At 29.2% G+C, this 26777-nt stretch overlaps 3 protein-coding genes across 6 annotated transcripts in view; 1 reads left to right on the top strand and 2 right to left on the bottom strand.

Annotated features, from left to right (window-relative positions):
• Nucleotides 1-11465, bottom strand: part of LOC141529144 (serine/threonine-protein phosphatase 4 regulatory subunit 1) — a 93360-nt gene extending 81895 nt beyond the window's left edge. For both annotated transcript variants that reach the window (XM_074245580.1, XM_074245581.1), the window contains exon 1: nucleotides 11336-11465. In XM_074245580.1, coding sequence (XP_074101681.1) covers nucleotides 11336-11345 — 10 coding nt within the window. In that variant the 5' untranslated portion in view covers nucleotides 11346-11465. The remainder of the gene's footprint in view (nucleotides 1-11335) is intronic.
• A 1606-nt stretch (nucleotides 11466-13071) lies between these two features.
• LOC141528771 (RING finger and SPRY domain-containing protein 1) lies at nucleotides 13072-18060 on the bottom strand. Of its 3 annotated transcripts, none has more exons than XM_074244991.1 (8): nucleotides 17712-18060; nucleotides 17080-17469; nucleotides 16856-17021; nucleotides 16581-16763; nucleotides 15184-15391; nucleotides 14835-15094; nucleotides 14292-14770; nucleotides 13072-13698 (listed from the first exon to the last, which is right to left on the bottom strand). In XM_074244991.1, the coding sequence occupies exons 2-8, from the start codon at nucleotides 17274-17276 to the stop codon at nucleotides 13605-13607; spliced, it is 1587 nt and encodes a 528-aa protein (XP_074101092.1). In that variant the 5' UTR covers nucleotides 17277-17469; nucleotides 17712-18060; the 3' UTR covers nucleotides 13072-13604. The 3 variants fall into 3 exon arrangements, with proteins under 3 accessions (XP_074101092.1, XP_074101091.1, XP_074101093.1); XM_074244990.1 differs by having other exon boundaries at nucleotides 17750-18060; XM_074244992.1 differs by lacking the exon at nucleotides 17712-18060 and adding an exon at nucleotides 17550-17683.
• Nucleotides 18061-21076: 3016 nt separating this feature from the next.
• Nucleotides 21077-26745, top strand: LOC141528772 (uncharacterized). Its single transcript, XM_074244993.1, has 7 exons — nucleotides 21077-21259; nucleotides 21630-21990; nucleotides 22660-22862; nucleotides 23019-23160; nucleotides 23843-24049; nucleotides 25703-25869; nucleotides 25961-26745. The coding sequence occupies exons 3-7, from the start codon at nucleotides 22713-22715 to the stop codon at nucleotides 26453-26455; spliced, it is 1161 nt and encodes a 386-aa protein (XP_074101094.1). The 5' UTR covers nucleotides 21077-21259; nucleotides 21630-21990; nucleotides 22660-22712; the 3' UTR covers nucleotides 26456-26745.
• The last annotated feature ends 32 nt before the right edge of the window (nucleotides 26746-26777 follow it).

Below are 26777 nucleotides of genomic sequence, written 5' to 3'. Positions count from 1 at the left end.
CCTGCTACCTCAACCTCTGGGTAAAACTCAAACTCAGCCTTTGGATTTTCCTCGGTCCTTTCATTTACTTTTATGTTTTATCCTCCCTGTGGATATGGATGTTTCACAAAAATTTTTTTTCTTTTTATTTATATTTTTCTAAATTCATTATTTTTTGTGTCAAGGATGCTGATGCCGAAATGTTACTGTTATTGGTTATCGATACTTGATCAGTAGTGGTTTAAAGGAATTCTAATCGAGAATATCCCGAATGACATTTCAATTTCGATTAATGCCAAACGGTCATGATTTCCTATTTTATTATCATTATTGCATGACGTACTAAATCCTCGGGATATTATTTAACTCTGGTATACGTCATACAGCTTCACCAGATTCGAACAACGTCACAGTCATACATTTCTCTTGTTAAACAGCCGTAGATCTAAAAAATAATTTATTAATTATTAAATCAAATCCAATTCAATCAAATTCAATTTAATTAAATTTTCCAACCAGTGTTATCACATATTGTTAACGATGATCAACACATTTATTTGTTATTTATAGAGAGATCCGTGTAGATCATGTTACGTATTCTCTTTCCTTCCTTTTCTCTTGAAATGATGATTCGTGTAAGTATACAGTACTTGCTAGGTGTTTTATATGATGGTGGTGGTGTAGAAGTAGGTCCAAGCGGGAAACATCCAACTGGAAAGTTCGACTCGACGGTGCGGTAGAACGATCAAGTTTTCCGAAAAGCTTTCAGTTTGCTCTCAGCTTTCAATCCTCTATTATATACATAGATATATGTGTATATATATAAAGTGAGTTTACAGGAGATGGATGTGGGAGTGAAGTTTGAGGTGATGGTTTCAGACAATTCGAAATTGCCTTGCGATATATCTACGAGAATAAATTTATACTCTATAAAATAGAGAGCTTTAATTTTATAATAAAAATGTATATTGATTCAGATAAATTGATTTTATATTGAATATATACCACATAGTAGGTCAATTGTAATATAAATTAAATTAAATAAAGTATTTACTTAAAGTAGAGGTTAGGTAAATATAAAAAAGGAAACCGACCTCTGTGACCAGAGGAAAATTTCACAGAGGTTATATGAGAAACGATGTGGATAAATGAAGAAATAAAATTAAAAACTATAATAAATAAAATGTTTGAGTTTGGTCCGATTGGAGTATTCCTTTCTTTTCCTTTCCTTTCCTTTCCTATCGCCACCTCTTTCCCTTTCTCCTAGGAATCTGTGACTCCCTGACAACAGTTAAAAGAGGAAAGCAGGATTGCGAGGAAGACCGCCAGGATAAAAGAAGAAAAGTGTAAGGAAGGCGTGGAGTTAGATCAATAACAAACCATTATGGACCCTCGAGGGGTCTGTGTACGTGTGGATGAATTCTGGGGGATGAGTAAGAGCCAAGATTCTTCACCTCCAGGAGCTCCTTTAACCGGCCCAAACACCCTCACCCCTGCACCCTTCCCCCAGTAAGCCCGGTAAATCGCGTGACCGCCCAAATTTTTCCCGCGCGCTTAGCTGCCAGTTTATTTTTAAAAACATTAATCATTGCTCTTTGATCTCACCTCTGGGTGCTTCCGGCGATCCTTGACGTATCCATTATTAATAAAACCACATCATCATTAATTACAAGCATAAATACAAATAAAACACTGCTTTTACTTGTATTAAATTAGAAAATATTATTAAAGTTTCTTTTTTTTAAATAGAGTTTAGTTTATTTTTCGGTGATTAATTTTCTTGGAAGCACTTAATTATTTATGATTTTGATTAATATCACATTTGTTGGTGCACATTTATTCGTGACTGTGTCCACTTTGTAAGTTCCTTTACCCGAAACACCGCGAGGTTCTTCCGCGAAACGGCCATGCGTGAGGGGCCATAGAAAGCTCTCGGCTTACCAAATACCTAGCTTTCTTATTGGCCTGAGCTTCATATTAACTTTAAACACACCTACGTACTTGTATCACGTAATATCATAATTTTTCCCCTAATTAATTATCAATTATCAATTTTAAAAATCCTTCAAATTAATAAAAATCAACTTTTTGATTGGCCCTTGAATTTATCTGATTATTTAAAACTAAAAAACAAGAAAAAACTTTATCCGACATCAAAAAAGTGGTAAAAATCTATGAATTTAGATAAAAATTTCGGCAGGAGCCTCGGACGGCCATGCCAGTTCCTACCCAAAATCTCCATGCCACCTCTAATTCAAAATCACTAAAACTCCCTAAGCTGTGTTGTCACATTTACGAAAACTAAAGTTTATTTAAACAAAATATCAACAAACACATTATTGAGGAACAAATTAACACACCCTGAATGCCACCACCCCAAAATGCTAACTTCCTCAAGAGCGACCTGGAAAAATCTTTAGCACAACATCCCAGCCTAATTCTCACTATTCTCACACATTATTAATCAATCAACTGACAAATAATACTTGTAATAGTAACAATAAAAGGTATTTGACATAAAATTATGAATTCGCGGTTTAATGATAGGATATTTAAAGGTTTTAAACACGCCGGGTTGCCGGCGACGAGTCGTCGACGCGATTGGCCGTTTGCGCCCCCTTTAAGCGTCTTTGCACTTTATCATACGCTCGTACTTGCTCGGTTATCTTCGGGCGTACTACGGTGAGCTTAAAGGGGAGAATATGTACATGCTATGTACATATAATACAAATAGTACATACTCATATATATGCCATTTTATATATATATATATATATATATATATATATATATATATATATATATATATATATATATATATATATATATATATCACGAGTTTTGCGCAAGTCGGAAGGAGCAAGAGCAGTGAGGGTAGTTTACGGTTCCACCGCTCAGCAGCGCCACTGTATGGCGTAGTAGCTTTAAAAGTATCAGCAGGAGTAGTAACAGTAGTAGTAGGAGTAGTAATAATAATCGTAGTAGCAGTAGTAGTAGTAGTAGTAGCTCCTTCTCCCTCATTTTCTCTCCTATCACTCGTCTCTGTTCACTCTCGAGACGTTGACGCCCGTGATCGATAAACGTGCGTCGACCACGCCGACCATTCGACTTGTACGCATCGCGCGCGTAAATGTTACCGTAATATTCCCTAGAAATTTGATATAATAATTTTAGTCGCAAATTGTTATTTATTTTTTATTTTTTAATTAGAAAATTAATTTTTTTTTTTTTTAATTTACGTACGACCGAAGGGCTGGACTTTGAAATTAAAAATTTTAAAGAGAAAAAATAAATAAAACAAATTGCGCTTGAGAACAGATTTTAGGGAAATGAGTTTGAAAGTTCATTGATTGGAGGCAGGCGTGGCAAATGTTGATTTACAGAAAACTGGCGTGATCACAGCTCTGAGTTATATTGGTAGGAGTTAAGAGAATGAAAGAATCGGGGGGAATAAAGTAAAGGGTTCGACTTCCGAGCAAGAATAGGAGAGTTTACGAGTTGAGCTTACGGGGGTGAAAAAATGCGTGGGCGTGAGTTTAGACTCGATGTATATATTTATATATATTATTTATACAAAAGTATGTGTATATAGAGAGAATGAATCGGGTAGTTACTCGGTGACACGGTATTGCGTGTTATATACAACAACTACCCCAGTAATTCTCTTCCTTAAAGGTTTTTTGCCCTGTCGCACGTCGCACCGCGAGGGTGAAAAGTTGTCGGTAACAAAAAGTACGACACCTGGTAAAAAAATTAGGGATTTTCCCTTTAGTCCCGAGAATCAGAATCAGAATGAGAATGAGAATGCGGAAGTAAATTCTTCGGGATCGATATTTTTATTTTACTGAGGGACTCTAGGGGTGGGAATACGGGTAGAAGGTATTTGACTTTTTTTTTTAATGTCTGTCTCTAGTTTCTGTCTGAATGGAAATAGAACGGAAAGGGATAGCGAGGGTTGTCGCGGGCTGGGGGTGGAAAGGACGTACTTGAGAGCTTTGTACAACAGCACTACGTCATCGTGGGTTTATGAATAAACTTTACAGAGATGATGGCAGTGATGCTAGTGATGCTGGGCTGGATTGAGAGCAGTGCATAGTATATATAGAATCTACCAGTCGAGACAGATAGGACGGTAGATATAGAATATGGGAGACTAAAAGAAGCCGTTGATGAAAGCTCCCGCCATTTATACTACTAATGCCGATACTATGACGTACTTTTACTACTAACTCGTCTACGTATTAATTTTGTAACTCATGAGTAACTTTTTTTTTTTGTGTTATTTTAGAGGATTGTTACGAAAATTTTGAAAGTTAAATTCAATTTTTCAGTGGAAACTTATGATCATTTTATAAAAATTTTTAAGGGCCAATTGAAAAAAATAAAAAATTTCGATTTTATGTTTGCAGAATAAAAAATTAGTTTAGATAAATATTAAGTAATTAAAATTTGAAATTAATTTTCAAAATTAAATTTTAGAACGTAGTCTGGATTTTGAAATTAGCCTGCACGATAATTAATTATTTAAATTTACGAAAGTTTCGATTCAAATAGCATTTAATATCACGCCACTTTTTGGTAATTTTGAGCAATAATCCGAAAATTAATAAAAGTATTATTTCAGCAGTATTTACTCGTTAAATCACACATAAAAAACAAATTTCTTGCGCCAAGAAAATTTTAAGAAAAACAAAAGTTATTTTGGAGCAAGAAGAAATTTTCTAGGCTCAAGAAATTTATCTTGTCTCAAGAAACTTTGACTTAATTCAAGAAATTTTCAATCTTCTTTATTATTTTTTTGAGCCAAGAAAATTTACACTTCAATCAAGAATTTTTTTTTTTAGTGCAGTAAATATTTCAGAGAAATTAAAATATAGCTAATTAAGGGTAGAAAATTGGTATAACTGCCGAAATTTATTGATTGATTAACAGAAATAATATTAAATTAATAGTAAAAAAGTTTCCAATGAAAAATTTTATTATTGATATCCTTTTTTTTTTTTTTTTTTTTTTTTTTTTTTAAATTATTGAATAACTCTAGGATGTATCTACGTCATAAGTCATAAGTAATTAAAAAAGTTATTTTAATATAATAGCCAATAATAAAAGAGGGTGGTTTTATTCCGTCTCGGTATTATTTTGGCAATTTAAATATAAAACTGGAAGTGGATTACTCAATAGTCGGTAACAGTAATAGTAAGTTTAATTGAAGTAATGGACGAGAATAAAGTCTGACTAGATAAGGCTCATTGAGGATAATTGTGCCTAAAAAATATAAATAACGCTTGACACACTATCCAAGAATTTATGTAACATAAGGGCATGGAGGTTGCCTTTATTGCTATTGTTGTTGCACACAAGTCGATGTGTATATATATTTATATATAACGTGGCTGATGGCTGAAGCCATACCAGGGCCCTGAGATATTAACTTGAGAGCCATCTCTTAAAAGACGCTCTGCTCCCACTTAGACTATTCTGTCGGAGATATTATATAAGAAAATATCTATATTATTGTTAAATTCCCACGGGTTTTATTTATAGCTCAGTGCGTCATTTTTGTTATTAAGAATTCAAGTTACTAATCTTTGCATCCAAGTTTACTTCATTTTTTTTTTTATATTTGATTTTTAAGAATTTGTGAGCAATATTGTTCGCGTGAAAATTTTTATTGCCGATAGTTAAAAGACAATTATTTTATTTGTTTATTTTGTAACATTGTGAAACTTTAATTCTGAGAAGAAAATGCTAATTAATTTTTTTTCAGAAACCGGACTACTGTTTAACATAAAATTTAATCATTAGAGAAAACAATTTTTTTCTAATATTAATATGAAAATTATGTTAAATAATTATTTTTCATTTTATAATTAGAAACTTTTTTATGAATGTTTAAATATTTAAAATTGTTTCTGTTTTTTTTTTTTTTTTTTAAATATTTTCTTCTAAGACAATAAACGGACAAATTAAAATTAAACTTTTGGAAAAATTTTTCAAAAATTTACTTTGAAGAATAATGATAATTTTCTCTACAAAATTAACAAATTTAAAATTCCAATTTTGCATATCGTATTTCTCACAAAATCTTCTTAAAAATAAATAAAAAGCCTAAAAGTAAATTTAGCTGCATCGGTCTGCAATCAAAAATTGTCAAGCATTAAAATATAAATAATAAGAATATCACTGATTAAAAATAAAACCACGGATTAAATATAACCATCAGCTTAAGCTATTTATATAGATTAGCCGGCAAAATAAAGCAGAGAAAGACATTAAAATCCTCCATTATTTTCCCTCCTCATCAAGAAAGGACTGACTTGCTCCATACCAAAACTATTATTATTTTTTAAAACAACAACCAACAACAAAAAATGAAACTATGAATTTTAAAAAATCACTTACACCAAATCCGGTTCTCACGTTCACACATTCACATCTCTAATCGCTAGCAGTAAAAAAAAAATTTTTTTTTTCCTTTCAAAAAACCACCTCTAAAAAAAAGTATAAATATTTTTAATTTAAATAATAAAAGACAGAATCAAGTTCTGTAGCGCAAACGATACTGAATTATTTTTTTACCTACTCACAAAAATTTTTTTGTGCGTACAACGATTCAATCATTGTTTATCTTTTTTTTTTTAAGATTTTACCCTTTTATCCCTTTATCAAGCTCTCCCTTAGGTACAGAATCCAAGGGAGCAGGAAGGATTCACATCGCCAGGGGATGCTTATTCTCAAGTGGCGGTAACCCAGTGCCCTTGTACATAGGTCATTGCACTGGAAAATTAACTCAATTGTTTTATATACATATATTATGTTATTACTTATTTCATTATTACCATCTATTTACTTATTCCAATTTTTTGCGTAGAGACAGAAGAGTGTCTGTTGGTCATGTGAAAAATTAAATAAAAATTAATAAATATAAAGAAAAAAAAATGATTAAAAGTTTTTTGGACCTGAGTCACCGCAACATAAAGCGACGAGGTAATGGATCTTTCCCACGAGGGGGAGGACTGCCAATTGGCAAGAAGTTACAAGTGCACCAGTATCGCCTTGTACGTACGATTAAGTCCAAATAAAATAAATGTATAAATAAAAAAAGTGGACCTGGATCGCCTTCTCGTCTGTAAACCAAAGGACTTTAGACAACGATAAACGTGTGTCGTGTGTAGAGAAAGAGAGAGTCAGCAGGACATCAGCGAACTGACCGAGAGACTTAAGAACGCGGAAGACATGCTCCCAGGAAGGCTACCTCTGTCACTTATTCACTTCTCTCCATATATTGACTACCTTTCATTCCTTCCCACATATGTATAAACAACTCGAAATTTATACTTAACTATACATAAAATTATTTCTTATAATTTACAAACAACAACAATTAATGACTTTAATTAATTAATCTAACTCGGGCTTGTTTCCTTTTTTTTGGTAGTGTATTCATGTCCTTTTAAATACCGTAATTAAAACCAATTGAAACATGAATTATTGGTGTTTAAAATTTTTTTTTAATTGTGAGAAATTAATGAAATTTGATAAGAAAATTAACTGAATATTAAATTATTGAAAAAATTATATTAAATTATTATTTATATTTCGTTCATTTTTTAATGTTAAAAAAAATTTATGCCGAGTACTCAAACAAAATAGAAGCATAAAATATACGCAAATACTAATAAATATGTATGGAAATTTTAATCAATTAATTAAAAAGCAATGCAATTTATTTTAGTAAAAAATATTAAAATTTTTGAAAAAATTTTTTTTAATTCTCTTTCATGTGAGAATGTTGATAAAATGAATTTTTTTTATGAAAAAAAATTTTATAAAACTCTTGTGTTACTATGAATATTTGTTTGTAAAATTTATAAGACTTGAATTTCGATCGAATTATATTTTTTTTCTGATTGATACAAATAAGTATAAATATTTAAAAAATTAAATGGTAAGTAATTTTTCATTAATAGAGAAAAAAAAATATAAAGTTTTTTTTTTTTTTTTTTATTTCTCAGTAGTTTTGAATGAAATATTATTGGATTTAGATATGAAAATACGAAAGGCCCATTTTACCCAGTAGAGATCCTGATATGAATCTATACGTAATATAAAAAGACAAAACGTCGGGTCTCTAAACTCTAACGAGAATCGAGTGTAACGGAGCCAATGGTAAGAAGGGTGAAGAAGTGAGAGAGCTAGCGGTAAGTGAAGTGGAGTGTGGAGAACTACTACCCAACTAGTATGTAGTGTATAGTGTGTAGTACGTCGGATAGCAGAGAAGTAAAGAGGAGCAAAGGAGCTGAGAGCGATAAAGAGAGAGACAGCTCTAGAGAAGTAATATAACATGGAGAGTAGTGAAGCAAACGGTACGACGCCGTCGGCGACGGGTGAAGTCCGGGGTGCTGGGGGACGAAACTCGGTGGCATCCGTGGAATGTCATGTAATAATCGAGCAGCCGTACTGAATCGAGACAGGCGGCGCCACTGATCGGCTTAGCAGCTCTCAGCATTCGCGAATCCCAAGTAGAGGCTACCCGCAACTATTCGCCTTTGCTATAAATATACAACTCAATTTATACATATTGTAATTGTAATTGTAATTATAATTGTACTTTCACCAATAATTAATTACTTACTCACTCTGGTAGCCTTGGAGCTTGTTAATGTTGATGCAATTATTTGCTAAGTAGAGCCTAAGATTCTACTTGAATTGAGTATGAGAATTATTTAGGTGGGCAACTCATTTTACATTGCCGAGGAGAAAAAAAATTCACGTAGTAATATAAATAAGAATAATGGGAAATAAATAAAATAATAATAATAAAAAGAAGAAGTAAGAAAAAACCGGTATTTTAGGTATAGCGAGGGGTGCATTTCGTTGCGATTATAAAAGGTTGGAGCAGTAGCAGCAGCAGCCCCACGTAGTAGTGTCTAGACAGACGTGGCCTCCTATCAAAAACAGACCGCCGAATTGAAAGGATCCTGAAAGGGCAAGGAACTCTCCCTCTGCTGAGCTAAACTCAGCTCTTATTTAGCTCTATACTTTACTCTGTACTCTACATTCTGAATTCTGAATCATGTACATACTCTTCTACAATCTACAAATATATATGTATACATGTATGCGATGCGGTGCACAACGGAGGGTAAGACGAATCTTTTGAAGAGAGACATCGCCAGAACCGTTACCACAATACCGAGGAATTAAACGTTACGCTGTAAATATATATGTCCGTTTTTTTTTTTTTTTTTTTTTTTTTTTTTTTTTTTTTAAATAAAATATTTATATATTTTTTTATTTTTATTTGCGGAGGGAATTTAAGGATAAATGGTGAATAAAAATGGACAAAGCGTATGCTTATGATTGTCAAAAAAAAAAAAAATAATAATAATAATAATAATAATAAAAGTTCAGTAAAAAGTATTGAGGGAATGAATAGTGTTGGAGTGGATAGTGAATAGTATATAGAATAAAAGTGTAGAGTATAGAGTATGTAAGATAGGAGTAGAAGCAGAAGTAGAGGCAATCTGTAAAACGGGGAAATTGAAAAGCCGAGACGACGTCGTTGAGAAATGAGGAAGGAGAGTTGGCATGAGAACAACCTTGACCAGTTGTGACAGCTCAATCGATTATCGTTTAGGTATTGTAGGGTGGATGACCTTTCAACCCTCTTACTGTCTCTAACACGCAAATCTATCGGCTTAAATAAATAAAGAAAAAAATATATTAAATTTTTTACATACGATTATTCACTTACAGCATACTAAGTTAGCTTTTAAAGTATTACCTATCGTGACAAAGTCACTGATAAATAGACTAAATAAATTCCTAAAATATATGTATATACGTTCAGACAAGTAGTAGCTAAGTTAACTTAACTTTTGAATCAATGGAATTAGACGTGAGTCTAAAGACGGTGAATTCAACGGAAGTATGAATCAGGAAGCCGAGACGCGCGTGTGTCACGTATATATATCCACGTCAGAGGGTCGACACATGTAACAAAAATCGTACGCATTACTCATGCCAGCATTCATTCAGCCTTTACTCGTATCACCAATAATTAAAACAATATTAGTTTTTCTTCTCTCAGCTCTTTCTATAGAAAACTAAATCGGGGGAGAACCAGCACCAGAGTCAGAATTAAAAGTTAAACCCTGGAAATAAATTTATAAGTTAATTAAAAGATAAATAAATTTTTAACAAATTTTAAAATAAATAATAAAGGGGGTGCTTTCGACTTTATACTCATAAATAATATATAATTATAATAATTATAAATAATATCAGCACCCTAATAAATACGTGAGTCCGTTATGAGTAAAAACCAACAGATGGCACTGGTTAATAGAGGATAGGCGAGATCAGTAACCCTGATAGGCGAAAGACCTTACTACTAACACCAACAACACTTTGTTTCACATCGCAATACTCGATACTCGTATGTACTATACCGGTCCTTTTTACACACATTTACTTTATACATATATATATCTATGTATGGCTCAGTTGCTCTAACGCGTTAATTATTTGTACTACTGGTACCAGATGACACCACTGACCGGATTGCTCTTCTCATCTGTTTTCTACCATTAATTTACCGCGATTTTTTAGCAGCTATTTGTTTGATATCTCGAGATTCAGGATTACTTTGTCAAATAATAATTCCTCGGCAAACACTGAAAATAAAATACTGTTAATAAAATTAACAAAATATCGATAAATAATATTCTGCTGATTTATTCTGGTCAATATTATTTTTTTCCAGCATATTCAGGCATATTTTAATGAATAAAATAAAATAATATACACATGACGTAAACAAATGACTACCAAGGTCATACTTAACATTTTTTTTTTTTTTTAATCCTTGAAGTAAACAGTCCGGAGTGTGAATGTAAATGTACTTTTGTAAAAGCATAAATATATATAAGTACCTGGCAATAAATAATCTGGTATTATCACTCAAATAACAGAGTACTGCAAAGGATGAAGGACGTTGATGAGTGAGCGAATGAATGCTGGCTGGCGAGTAAATAATTAACACAGTAGGATTGAGGCGTAAATCGCATAACCTAAAAAGCGAGTCGTAGGTCGTGGTACGGCCACGCCAATTCGGGCAGCGTCATGGGAGCTGATCAACCTGTTTTCGGTTTGATAATCGCTCTAGATGTTGATGGATTTATTTGTGACAGATAGTAGTGTAAGGTGGATACTTAGAGGTAGATCAGAGACAAGAAGTAAGCCCAGGGCGCCGTGGGCACCCTTCTTTCCCTGACCGAGCGAACGTCCGACGTAAAACCCAAACAACCCTCTCGGGTCGCTTATTACTGGAAAATAATGTAAATAGACTTACGGGCATCCATGGCGCCTTCGAGGTCTTCATTCTGGAGAAGTGAGATATCTGAAACCCACAAACACCACAAGTTAAAGGTAAAATATCCTCGTGTTTTTACCCAGGCCTCGTCCCGTCCGCGGACACTCACTCACCCGCCATCTTGTAACAAACTATAATGCTATCTCGCGTTTGCTTTGCGAACTTTGATTTCTCGCGGCGAGCTATCGAAATGCGGCTAATCGATTCTTCGAGCTCAGCTAATCGATTTGCTTCTCTATCGATAAGTCACTTTTAAGTAATTTTATGACATTGAAGTTAGCTGTCACTTGACAATTTTTCAATTTTTTTTAACAAATAAATTTGCTCCAAAAAATTATTTTTAAAAAATTGCATTTGTAGTTTTTTTAAATTTCTAGATGTCAATTTTTTTTTGATTACATTAAAGTTAGCTGTCAATATTATAATTTCTTTATTTTTCTTAATAAATAAATTTGCTCCGAAAAAATAATTCTGAAAAATTCCATTTTTTACTTTTTTAATTTTTTAAATGTCAATTTTTTTTGCCATAATTTATTTATTAAAAAAATTTTTTTAATTAATTTTTATCTGCTAAATTGATTCTCATTTTTTTTTTGCCATAATTTATTTGTTACAAAAATTCTTAAAATTATCAACTATATCTGCCAAGTTAATTTTCATAGTCATTTTTTATTTTATTTATATGAGAATCAATTTAGCATGAACATAAATTTAGCAGTTATTTAATTATGGCAAAAAAATTATGAAAAAAAATTGACATTTAGAAATTTGAAAAAATTAAAAATCCAATTTTTTAAAAATCATTTTTTGGAACTAATTTTTTTGTTAAAAAAAAATTAAAAAATTATCAATTGACAGCTAACTTTAATGTCATATCAATTTAGCAGATAATGATTCATTAAAAAAATTTTTTTAACAAATAAATTATGGCAAAAAAAAAAATAAGAACAAAAAATTGACATCTAGAAAATTAAAAAATTAAAAAATGCAATTTTTCAACATTAATTTTTTGGAGCAAATTTATTGAATAAAAAAAATAAAACAATTATAATAATGACAGCTAACTTTAATGTCATTTGATTTATTTATGATAGTAAATTAACAAACATTGGACGGGTAAATTGTTCTTTAAAAAAAAAATGCAAATGCATTTAGGAATAGTTGGGGAACCAAAGATCTGAATGGAAATAAATAATAATAAAGTTAGCCGACATTTTTAATTTTTTGATTTCTTTTTAATAATTAAATTAGAACACCAAAATATTTGAAAAAAATTGCATTTGTAATTTTAAAAATTTTCTACATGTGAAATTTTTTCTTTTATTTTTTTTAAACAATTTTTCAATAAAAAAAAAAATTCTAAAAATTTTTAGATTTCGGCTAACTTAATTTTCATAGTTCACAAGATACAAAGTCATTTCTTAATCATTTTATCTAGAGATAGAGCATTTTCGAATCAAGACCTTTGCAATGACTCTAAATTTCACTAAAAAAACCGGTTTTATCATACGACTGCTCTGGACACAAAATTTTTCTTACTCTCTTAATAATATAGATAATAAACATCAATTTTTAATAAATTTTAACATTCTTGATAAATAACCTAGACTAGAGAAAATTTTTGAAAATTAAACGAAAAAACATCTTAAGACCCTATATTATTTATTGGTAAAATCTACAAAAAAAATAAAACATTGTTTTTTTTTTAAATTTTTATTAATATTCACCCAAGAAAATAGAATTAAATTTTTTCATTATTTTAAATTATCAATTCATTATTTTATAATACAATCGATATTATTTTACAATAATTAAGATTTATAGTTACAATTTAATTAATAAATTTATGTTCAACAATTTTAATCAGACGGAATTATTAATAGTTATTTTAAAATATATTTCTCTTTTACTTATAGATATATTGTATTTTAATAATTATAATAAATGCTGAGAATTACTTCTAAGCTGAGTAATCGCGGCAGTCAAAAAATATTCATAATCGTAGCAAGGAGATGATTTTTATAAAATAAATACTGCGTATTTAATAAATAATAGATAGGAATGCTTTGACGGCACATGCAAATTTATATAATTGATTGATTGATTGATTTCGTTGATCAGCTTAAGAAAATAATCTCTCGTGAGTTCAAGTATAAGTAAACAAATAGTTAAACTAACAATAATAATTAGTTGTGGAATTAATGATTGTACAATAATTATTCTTATTGTTGTAAATTTAAAATCAGTGTCACACATTGTCCAATTCAACAGCGACTTCTTCGATGGTTGCTCTACACATGGGACATTCAACAAGTTGCATCGGGCATGTTTGACAAAATCCTCTGAAAATACAAAAGAGCAATTTAGATGAAATTCTGTATTATATTCTAGAATTTTAAATTTAAGGGGCACAACTAGTGTGAAATTAAAAAAAAAATCGATTTTTTTTATATTTCGATAGGTTATGCCTTTGAAAGAAAGATACTAAAATTTAAAATCGATATCTCAAATAGTTTTTGAGTTACAGCCATTCAAGGAGTAGCCGCTCGGCAGTAAGAATAGAATCATTTTATCTTTGAACGCGTTTTTCTCGAAACAGCATTTTTCGACTTTGCTGGCGTGATAACTGAACGGACAATATCTTCTAGTTTAACGAAAAAAATTTTTTTTTTATTTCATCTACGGAGAAGGCAGGAATCACTCCAGTAGTGGAGAACCTTTTTTTAGCGCCGCCGGAGATAGTGCATAACTCCGAAAAATATTCAATTTTTTTCTTCAAAAATTTTACTGTGTATTTTCAAAATATGTATCAATATACCCTTAAAATTTCAAAACAATGGATACAGTAGTTTTTTTTTTTTTTTTTTTAATTTCCAAAAATCGCCTTTTTTACGCTGTCACATTAGTTGTGCCTCTTAATTAATAAATAAACTACCGATGCTCGCAGGGTAACAGCCTGACCGAAGCTTTTTGATCATAACACAAGGTACAGGAATCTTCTCTAACACTTAATTTTCTCAATTGATTAAGATAAATATGCCGTGGGAGAACAACTTTATCCTCTGGTTTCAAAGTCGCATGATCATTGAACTTCATAAACTCCCTGTCGGCCGGTGGATATTTGAAAGGCACGTTGCCGAAGTTAAACAGACATTGTTGGAAAGACATAAAACTAGCGGCCGCAAAGAACCCAGTTCTAACTGTTTTAAACACTTGGACGCACGGTTTCAAAGGAACACCATTGGTATAAAATATTATTTCTAATTTATTTAAATCGAGTAGGCAACCAAGAACATCGCCGGCCTTCCAAGGTGGTCGGTCATGATATTTTTCGCTACGAGCGTTATGCCAAATCAGTCTACGACATCCATCACACGATAATGAATATGAATCGTCACCAATACCATATCCTTCCTGTAATTATAATTAATCATCAATTTAATAATTATAAGTTATCAATTAAATAAATAAAACTTACATGATTCAAAAAACTACTATTCTTAGTTGCCCATCCAATTTGCATAACTCCCGTAGTCATAATAAGAGTTTCATAATACCAAACTCCAGAATCAACTTGAAAAGTACAACGAACACTTTCAAATGTGTAGGCATCACAGCGTGCTTCTAAACCATTTGGTGATATCTTCAGGTACTCGCTTACATCCTTTGTGTTTAACATCACATTTATGCCAGTCAAGTCGACAGTATCATGAGAATATTTTCTTCCTTCTATCAAAACTGTAAACCAATTTTATAGTTAATATTTATCAAATACTAAACATTTATGATACAGCTATACTATTTTCAATGATTCTCAATAAACATACATAAATTATCCAAGCACCACTGAGCTGAAAAGCCAACTTGACGACGTACATAATGAGTCTCATCGACCCATTTTTCTAAAGCTAATAAAGGGTGTTCTTTTTCCTCCATAAGTCTTCTCTGTATAGTTACTTTATTTTCGCTGGTCTGGGCGAATTTTTCCAAAGCTATTAATGAGTATAGTACCACATAAGGTTCCACATCTTCTCTCTAAAATCATTTAATAAATAAATAAATAAATACTTCATTTTACATATTATTATTATTATTATTATTATTTAGCTTGGCGCTAGAACAGATTATTTAATTATTTGTTTGTTTTATAAAGAAATTCGACTAAATTATCGGCAGCTATTCGGCTCAAAACTAGACTTATTGCCAGTAGCACTGTGTAGAGGTGATGTCATACAAGACTATCTCTGTATACCGGAGGCTAATTGTGTCATGTATGATAATTCATTTTTAATTCATGGCATACGTATCTGGAATACAATGCCAGCTGAGACTGTGGCTGTAGATAATTTAGGTGAATTTAAAAATGCTTGCTTCAATCACTTTTTCGAACATGACAACTAACAATTGCAGTTTTTATTTTTGATCTCATTTCAAATATTATTTCTATGTCAAATTATTGTGAATTTAAATTAATAGTATATTGTGTGGCTAGTTTATTATTAAAAATGTTAGTTTCAACGGCTGGAGCCAACCAGAACTAGATAATTTCAAATGAAATTATCTAGAAAATTACCATTTTTTATTAAACTTATTGAGGAAATTAAAAACTATAATTTAAGAAACTAACACATTTAAATACTTTAATCTTAATTTTTCCTGCAATAAATTCAAAGTTGCAGCTGCTGCTTTATCAATAAGATGCTGTGGTGTATTTTGAGTTGCTGTATCCATATTTATTTTATTATGAATTATAATTTGTCAATCCATTTAACAGTTAAAATGACAATTATAAAGGTATAAAATAAACAAAAAATACTCTGATAGGGTTGAAAATAAAGCTGCAACTTCATCTTGCGGGCAGAAAATTATCATTTTCTGCCCGCCGGGAAGAAAATGATTGATTCCTGCTCGGCAACAGTCGCATTGGTTTGAAATTGACTAATTTCGGTTGGCTCAACAGGCATTGAAACTCGCATTTTCAATGCAGGTTATATGAAAATTAAATTATTTGTTTGTATTAAATGATCTATTTGGATTTTATTACTATTTAAAACTGAATTTAATTGTAAACCGTTAATTAATTAAGTAATCTTGTACTAAGTTATATTATATACAAATGCAAAACAATGTATCTTGAATACTGATGGCTCTGAGAGAGCTTAGGTTCCAGAGTCAAATAAAATTTTTATCTATCTACCTATCTATTATTATTATTCATACTTACAAGATTCGATACGAGGTAGTCTAAGGTTGCTTTTGACAATAAGGCTATACTACTGGGTCCTGCCAATTTTTCAGCAATACAACCAAGTACAACACAGATATTTCTCTGCTGTGTTATGCTCGTTTGTACTTTTCCAGTCTTTTGAGAAACTTGAAACATATGAGACAACTTCAAGACAGTTTCCTAAGTTAAATATAAAAAAAAATAATTACCAAAAAATTTTTCTCCAAAATTAAAAACTAAATCATCATTCAATTGAAAAAATAAATAATTACCTTAGACGGTAACGGACAATCATCAAGAAGTAGAGTAATAACTGAAGGACCTAGAGGACTATGCATTGGAATAACATTGACCATAGAACTAGCGACTTGGAGCCATCCTTCCTCTTTGTCGGCAATCGCGTGGAGTTTGAGCATCGACGGTGGAGGTTCTTGCTCACTAATTAAAAAAAAAAAAAATTAACAACCAAAACGATTCCAAGTTAAAGTGAACCTACTTGTCAACAAGACCGCCGATGACTCCCAGAGTCTCCAGCACCAACTTATCGATGTTAGCAGACGTCGGAAACTTAAAATTAGGCGATGGATCTCCAGCAGCATGACTATCAATACTTGGCACTGCAGTATCCTCGTCATTTTCATTGTTTCCGTTTTCTTGGCCATCTGGACAGTCTTTACACAAACAAGCTCCCATTCCCACAGGTTTACTATGGTCTCACTTAGCTTACCACCTTTAATTATTTTTTACGTGGCATCTAGGTACGGCAGCGAACAATTCTGCTGATTAATCCTCAGTATTTTCATCTATCAATCAGCAATCAAAAATTATCGCCAGCAAACAGATGATTTCAACCTTGTTTTTTTCAGTTACACGATTTTTAATATACCTGCAGAAATAAATACTATTATTATTTTATAAATAAAAAGTATAATAAAACGGTACAAGCTCGCGGTTCGTCGACTTTACATTATTTTAGGTTATCTGGTATGAGTGTTGCGTTAGAATTAAATTACAGTAATTCACAATAAAAAAAATATTATTTATTGTGTAAATAATAAATCTACTAAGTATGTGTTTACATTAACACACTTGATAAAAAATTAATTTGTAAATTATAATTTTATTAACTTATTAATTATTTAATTATATTGTTGTTTATTTTTTACGTTTCTCAGTGCAGTGCTAATTCTTGTGATTTTGATTCGTATGCCAATCTCATTGATTCTCATTGCATTACACATGTACGCACAACACATGTAGACAATTTACAAACATATGTACATGTATGTAGCTGCTCCGTTTTGGTTGTATTTATTTATATTGTTTTATTGATATGCTATAAAACAGACACTTTAAAAAAAATAAATTTTCCATTCGCAGGTTAAAAAATATTATTTTCAATAAATACAAACAACTATTCTTTTATATTGGCCATGATATTTTTTGACTTTTTTTATAATTAGCCTTGTGTCATATTCCATATTTAGTATACATGTTTTTTACTACATTTACTGCTAGGATCATTTTTCATCCGCCTATAAGATCATAATGATAATAACAATAGTAACTATTTTTTTGATTTGTTACTCTTTCACTAGATGGCGCGTTTCAAAGTTCAAAAATGGAGCCAGCAATCAGATGCGAGTTCTACTAGAAAATTCTGTCATAAAAAAATTAGTTTGTATTTATTATTTTTACATAAATTAAAGTTAACAGTCACTTGATCATTTTTTTATTTTATTTAATAAACAAATTTGTTCCAAGAAATAAATTTTAAAAAATTGCATTTTTCAATTTTTTAAATTTCTACGTCAATTTTTTTCATTTTTTTTTGCCATATAATTTATTTGTGGAAAAAAACTTCTAAAAATTATTTAATGTCTTCTAAATTTATTTTTATGATTAAGGAAACTACAATTAAACATGAAAATTAAGTTAGCCGACATTTGAAAATTTTTAGAATTTTTTTTTATTGAAAAAATTATTACGAAATAAAAAAAAAATTTCATATGTAAAATTATTCAAGATTTATAATTGCAGTTTTAAAAAAATATTTTTAGTTATAATTTAATAAATGAAAAGAAATAAAAAAATTAAAAACCTCGGCTAACTTATTTAAATGAAGTTAGCCGACATATAAAATTAAAAAAATTTTTTTACTAAAGAAATAAAAAAAAATTTTCAATTGTACAAAACTTGAAAAATAATGCGTGAAATTTTTAAAAATATTTTTTAATTCTAATTTAATAATTAAAAAAAAAAAAAAAAAAAAAAAAATTTAAAAACGTCGGCTAACTTAAGTATTATAAAAAAACTTTCATTTGTAAAAGACTTCAAAAACTATAAGTGTAATTTTTTAGTTCTAATTTAATGAAAGAAAAATAATGAAAAAATAGAAAATGTCGACTAACTTTAGTGTTATTAATTAAACTGTGAGTTTAATATTAAATCTGTTCTTATTTTCAGAATATTTAATATTTGATGTATATTTAATTTTCATACAACGTTTCGTCACTTTCGCTGCTTCCTCAGGTAGTACAACGGATAATAATCATAATTACATTTCAATTATATACAAATACAAATAATATCAAATTAGTAATAATTTAACTAACAGATCAAATTAAACTAATTTAAATACACTAGTAAAAATTACCTCAATTATAAACATCAACTGTTAAATTTATGTAAAATAATCTCGGCATCCATACAACTTCAAATACCTTCTGTTATTAGTATCATCTCACAATATTTTCAAATACTATAATTGTCAATTTAGAAATTAAAAAAAAAATTATCAGTGCCAATTAAAAAAAAAATTTTTATTTGGTATAAAAATATTAAAAATTGTCAAATGTCGGCTGATTGCAGTATCATATTTTTCAGAACTAGTTAAAAAGATATTATTTTTCAGGTAATTGACAGTATCCGATAAGTTGAAGGGAGTAGATCATGAATAGTGAAAAAAAAGATCTGAAGGGAAGATTTATGACATTGATGATTGTCAAAATATAAAATAAAAAAGCTGAGAAGAAATAATAGATTAGAAATATTAGAAAGATTTATCACAGCAGCGAAAATGAAATGAAGTAGGTAAAAAAAAAAAAAATCCGAGATTGTCGGTAAAAAAATTAAAACTTCTAGAAACAGCAGATACATATTTTTTGTACCTAGGGTCGCAATTAATTAAGAGGTGAATGTAAAAGACGTGAGACATTTAATCATAATTAAATCATCTGAACAACAAGACATGCAATATTTCATTGGATAATTATTAATTTGAAAATATTGTTTTTCAAAGTAAACCTATGAATATGAAACACGTTTTATTTAAATGTCGTTCTTAAATAATTAATAATAAATGTTATCATTAATGAAGATATAATTTAAGCCATGTTTCATCAAACGTCTCAAAAAAAACAAGCATTAAAAACGTCAGCAAATGTCTATGACAGTTTTTTTTTGTCATCTATTTTTTTCCAGAATATCCATGATAATTTTTATCTATATGTTAATCAAGACACAAATAATTAAAATGAAATCAAACAAATCTAATTTAGTTTCAGAAATTTCTATAAAATGAAGACGACAAGTTAGAATAGAAATTGCTGATAAATACTGTGAAATTTATTTATAAATAATTGATGGTATGTATTAATGAACAGATCGATTATTGATTCACAAAAAAAGAATTGTTTGATTAATAGAAAATATACAAAGATTCCAAACAACTTTTTCACGTACTTTCCGTTCATTATTTATTATATTGAATGAATTTAAACTGCAAAAAATTACCTGAACTATATTAATAATTGATGGAAACTTTGTATTATCAATTACTAAAAAAAATACAATGAAAGTAGCTCAAGGCATCAATAATAATCCGGGAATTCCATTGAAAACTTAAATCCCTCTCTCTCTCTCTCTCTTCAATTGAGTGAAAGTCAGTGGTTCTCACTCATAAAAATAAGTATATACATATATTTTCATCAATAAACAAACAATAATTATTATTTTTCCATCATTCAAACAAATTATCAATTTCTATTTACTCAAGATATTCTTATCTTAAAACTCTGGTCAATAAAATTTGACAGATAATTAAACAGACTTTTTATATGCTTGTTTACAAACTCATAAATATATTTAATAAAACTATAATTTAAGTCAAAGCTAAAACTATTTTTCATCTTGAATCTTGGATAATTTAAAGATAGTTTCTGCAATAAACTTTCTATCATGAGAATTATTAAATATTTATGATAAAATATCTGCGCAATAGATCGGATAGTTTCCAGATACCTTTCATTATTATTTAAACTATTACAACTATCAATATTATTACTATTACTCATTCTTTATTTTCATTACAGATACCCACGTTTTACAACCTGAGGAAGAGTTAATCATATATATTTCCGTCTGAATATTTAAATATTATATTATGGTGGGGTTTTTATAGACATTAAGCTGGTCTAACGTTCATTCAGTTGTCATCGTGATACCGCTCAAATGACATCGTCGCTATTCAAATAAAATCTACTCAACTGTTATTTTCATAAATAAATTTTCACACATTTATTTATTGCAATTAAATTTAGCCAAGTAAAAAATCACAAATATCCAAAGAATTTAAGTGTCACTGAAAAAATATTCCTTTAAATAAAATAGAGAAGGTATTTATAATTTTTTTACATATAATTTAAATTATAAGTTTATTTATTTTTATATGCGTATACATATACTTAGATCGTCGCTGTCTAGGTTTATAAATATTCTGGCACGTTTTTTAACGAGACTAGACAATTAGACACATTAAACTGCCAATAGATAAACACTAGTTTAAATAACTAAACTAAACAAAAAATCTATCGTGTCATGAATAATAAAAAATGTGTCATTTAAATCGCGTGTTGCTGTTAATTACCATCGAATTAACGTCATTAATATATAGTATATAGTATACTATATATAATATATAGTAAAAATCACCTTGTATTTTTCTGTATCTAATTAAAAATATTAACTAAATAATTTTTATTTCAGGTGAAAAAATTCATTAAGAAGAAGACGAAGAAAAAGAAGCTAAATAATAATATTAAAATAATAATAAATTATTTTTTTTATTAGAAAAATTACCGAGCAAGTTTTACTTTCACGCTTTGGCATTTGTCGTGTTCTCGATTGTACAACTAAAATATCGAGTCGTACATGTGTGTACTTACACGATATAATTGCGTAATATGAGTGTATGAAATAAAAATACTGAGAGTAAGAAAAACAATGACAACATATTCGCACAATGCGTGATCTACCTATTCACGTAGTGCACATCTAGCATGGAAATAAGTCATTTATTAATTTAAGATAAATTATAACACGACTGACTTTTTATCCTGTGTGACAGGTAAATAGGTTGCAAAATTTATGACATTAAATTTAGCTGTCACTTGACAATTTTTTTAATTTCTTTATGAAAATTAATTTAGCAGATATTTTATAATTTTTAGAATTTTTGTTAATAAATAAATTATGGGGAAAAAAATAAGAAAAAAAAATTGACATCTAGAAATTTAAAAAAATAAAAAATGCAATTTTTTTTTAAATAATTTTTTATAATAAATTTAATTATTAAATAAAATTAAAAATTGGTCAGGTGACCACTAACTTTAATTCTAAAAAATTGCATTTTTAATTTATTAAAATTTCTAAAAGTCCATTCTTTTAAAAAAAATTTTTTTTTTACAATAATTTATTTATCTAAGAAAATTAAAAAAATTGTGAAGTAACAGCTAAATTTAATATCATTAAAAATTTTTTTTAAATTATTAACATTTAATATTTTTAATTTATATTAATTAACAATTTAATTTAAGTTATAGAATTTAAATGAAAATTAATTTAGCAGATATTAAATAATTTTTAGAATTTTTGTTAATTATAGCAAAAAAAATTGACATTTAGAAATTTAAAAAAATTAAAAAATGCAATTTTTTAAAAACAATTTTTTAGAGTTAATTTAATTGTTAAATAAAATAAAAAATTTATCAAGTGACAGATAACTTTAATGTTATAGGATCTAATCGTATTGTGAGTTTTGGAATATAAAATTGAAAAACAAGCACCGGAATGTTTAAGAAGATGCGCGCGCATTGGGCTCACGGTTCACCACCACCGTGCGCTCAGGTTCAGGTGCAAAACCAGGATGAGGAGGAGGATTCAACAGGCATCCAGTGTAACTTTACAACGCAAACTGGTAGTTTGTACGACGACTTCAAGGTCAGTTTGTGGTCATGTGCGTCTGTTTAGGTTTTTAATTCAAATAACTCACTATTCGTATTTAAATTTTATTGTGCTGTAGTATAAATAAATTGTTAAATAGACGTAAATAAGTATATAAACGAATAAACAGTTGGCTGTTAAATTTTTATGCAGGACACGTCGACTATGCCACCGTGTGTTACGTCCACGATGAGTGTCGGTGACTCGAATCAAATGACAATTTCCGTAACTGAGTCGGAGTTGCAGGATAATAACAATCAAGTCAATACATCTGCAAGTGCTCCGAAAACTCAAGGTAATATTATATAAATAATAATATTAATAACACTGAAGTTGACAGATGTTAAAAATTTTTTTTAGAATTTTATAGCAATTAAATTATTAAAAAAATATTTTATTACAAAGTTTCACTTGTAAAAATTAAATTAGCAGATATTTACTAACTTTTAGAATTTTTTAACAAATAAATTATGGCAAAAAAAAATTGACATGTAGAAATTTTTAAAAATTATAAATGCATTTTTTTAAAAATAGTTTTTCAGAAGGGATTTATTTGTTAAATAAAATTAAAAAATTATCAAGTATTTGCTAACTTTTAATATCATGAAAATTAATAAAAATTACTAGTGAAAATTTTTAGAAGCATTTTTTTATTCTAATTAATTTTTTAAAAAAATTTTTAAAATTGACAGCTGACCGCTAACTTCAGTATTATATAAATAATAATATTATTATTAATAAATTAAATGGCCGTGAATTTTAATTCGTAACAAGGACTGTCATTTTATAGAATAGTAAATTGTAAATTTAAATGCCGTTTTTTTTGGGTAAGGAATTTTAAAATGAATATTAAAATTAAAGTTATATATTACATTTCTTGATTGAATTAATTGAATACTGATGATGACGTTGATGAGTAATGAGGAATTTAAAAAAAAAAATAAGTAATTTAAATGGAATGGATTTTAATTATTTAGGTGCGGCGACTATTGGATGGAGTACACCTGTAAAAGATAACAAAACTATGAAAAGTAATAATTGTGACACAGCACCATCGATGGCTAATTGTTTATCCACGACAGTTCCCGTTAATTTGAAAGCCTCACAAATCGCCGGAAGACATACGCCTACGCGTAGTTCTTTGAGACACAGTAGAATGATTGTTATGCATCGCACTGGTAACAGTAAGTAATACAAAATACTTTATCCTGTATTTATATTTAATATATTTAATTAATTTGTATTGTCTTGGTGATAGCGATGAAAATGAGGACAAGATACTCGATAAATAATAATTAACAATCGTTCATTATTTCTTAACACAAGATATAATACTTTATTTATAGTTAAAGTTTATTATCGTAATTAAAATTATTTCTCAACTTGACTATTTTTAATTTATAGCTTAATGTTTAATTGTTTTTTCTTCTTAGACTTTTTATGTCAAAAGAGATAAAATACTTCAGCCGGACTTGGGTTTTATTATTCATAAAAGTTTTTCTGTTGTCATTTTTGTCGCAACACAATACACCTCATGCCCGAGTGAACCGGAAACATACACACTCAACTCTCAGGAACCAGTTTTGTTTTATTCGACTATTTAATTTTTTCATTCTACTTCTAATGTTAAGAGAGAGCAACTAAACGTGGGTTGCTGTTTTTTTTTTTTTAATTGAAATGGGTTTTTGAACTTGAAAAAAAAAAAAAAAAAAATGAAATGAAATGGGTAGAAAAAAATTATTGGATGATTGTAGTTTGCATTTTTTTACTGCAATATTAACGAAACACGTATCAGTGATCGCTCAGGATTGTAATTGTGGAAGTAACGCTCCGTGTCTAATTTAATTATTCATGAGGAAACGACTGAAATATGACTAAGTAATTTTTTTTCACGGATAATTGAACTGTGTATTTAACACTTTTTAAATCCTTTTAGCAATGAATTTTCTTTTTTATTTTTTAACAAGATAGAAAATTTAGTATTACTAATTAACTTAAAATAAAATTTTTTATTTTTATAAATAAATTTGTTTATTAATTTTTTTTTGGTATTAAATAAAAATACTAGTTAATTTTATAAAAAAATTTAACATGGGTTTCACGGTTTCAAAAAATCGATTTTTTTTTAATGTTTTATTAAATTCTACGACATCTCTAAAATATTGTCCTAAAGTTTTAAATCGTTCCGAATAATAGTTTCGGAGATACAATTTTAAAAAATTGCGCGCTCAAAGTTTTCATTCAAAACTTTAAACGCGTTTTTCTCAAAACTATATTTTCAAAGACGGTATCGAAGATTTCTCGAGAACTACTAAACTGATCTTGATGAAATTCTAGACAGGTCTTCGAAATATAATTTACAAGGTCTGGAACGAAGGATTTTTTTTTTCAATTACAACTATTAAAAAAAAAATTTTTCTTTTTTCTTTTTTTTTCCTTCGTTCAAGACCTAGTTTGAAGTCTTAACTAAAGCACGTATTTTTTTTTTTTTTTTTTTTTTTTTTTTCACTTCAAATAATCCTGCTGGGAATTCTGCTGCTCACGCGGACGCATCTTTTTTCCGAGGACTTATTAGTAATGACGACACTGTGGCAGAGTTTTTAATATTTTTTTTTTCAAAATTTCAGTAATCCCTTATTAAACATGTATTTTTAAGACAGTAAAAAATTTGAATAAAATATTTTTATTTTTTTTATTAAAAAAAAATTTTTGAAAATTGGCCATTTTTCCTGGAGGAAACCCATGTAACCCTTTAAATAAAAATACTAGTTAATTTCATAAAAAAATCTCATTTAAATTAAAATAAAACTAATCATCTAAAAAATATTTTTCCACAGTTCCAAGAAAATCACGTCCTCCACTTCTACGTCGACGTAAACTATCAAGTACATTAGCAGCGATCCAAACAATCCTTGGGATAGCAGTGACCTCTCTATCACTTTGGTTACTCTTATGGGCACCAAATTTGCCATTTATGGACAATCCATATTGGAGCGGAATGCCGGTAATAGACTTAAACTTGAAACAATTAAAACTAAAAGCAAAAAACAATAAACTAGTTAAAATAATCTCTAAAAACAAAACCATTGTTACAGTTACTCTTCTCAGGAAGTTTCGGAATATGTTTGCTGTGCTGCTTCAAAAAAGAGTACCCAGGTTTGAGTCCAGGGTTCTGTTTAACAGCAACCAAAGTAATGAGCTTCTTTCTAGCTGCGCTGGCAGCAATAACGTGTCTAGTAGCCTGCATCACATCCACAATTCACCTGATAAGACTGAGCGGATTGGAATGCACACCAGCGCGTGTAATAAACGCGACGTGTGCATGCAGATCACGTAGCGAGCTTGCAAGTACCTCTGAGCCGGTTTTAAAGTACGTTGATCTCAACTGTCCTGAAGTTGAAGGCGTCTTAACTATTTTGCTAATCTTCTCTGCGATATGTAATGCCTTGGGGGCAATTATCGCTGGATGGTATTGTTATCTCCATTGGAGCACGCGCGACAAACGGCCTCAGTACTTTAAGGTGAGATCGAGCACACGAGCTCCTCTCGATTCGAGGCCGATTTACAACCCTAATTTGAACAGACGATGACACCCATGATATATATTTTTTTTTATTACAATGATAATTATTAATTATTAATTACCAATACCATCACAAGTAGTCTTAATACGTCCATTTTAGTCATACGTCAATGTTCAGTATTTTAATAATAAAATAATAATATTTGTATAGTTAATAGTAATTAATTAATATTTAATAAGATTAAATATGTAAATGATATTACTGATGTGGAGTCAACAATGCTCATTAGAATTTTAGTTAATTTTCTTAAAAATTTGTTATAAATTTTATTCATTTAAAATATTTGTATAAAATAAGTCAACTTCTTAATTATTATAACTTTTATATA

This window comes from Cotesia typhae, unplaced genomic scaffold (assembly GCF_013202065.1).
Source record: "Cotesia typhae breed Kobodo isofemale line unplaced genomic scaffold, CoteBio_Ctyphae contig_44, whole genome shotgun sequence".
Taxonomy (NCBI): domain Eukaryota; kingdom Metazoa; phylum Arthropoda; class Insecta; order Hymenoptera; family Braconidae; genus Cotesia; species Cotesia typhae.
This window is presented reverse-complemented; position numbering and strand designations above follow the sequence as displayed.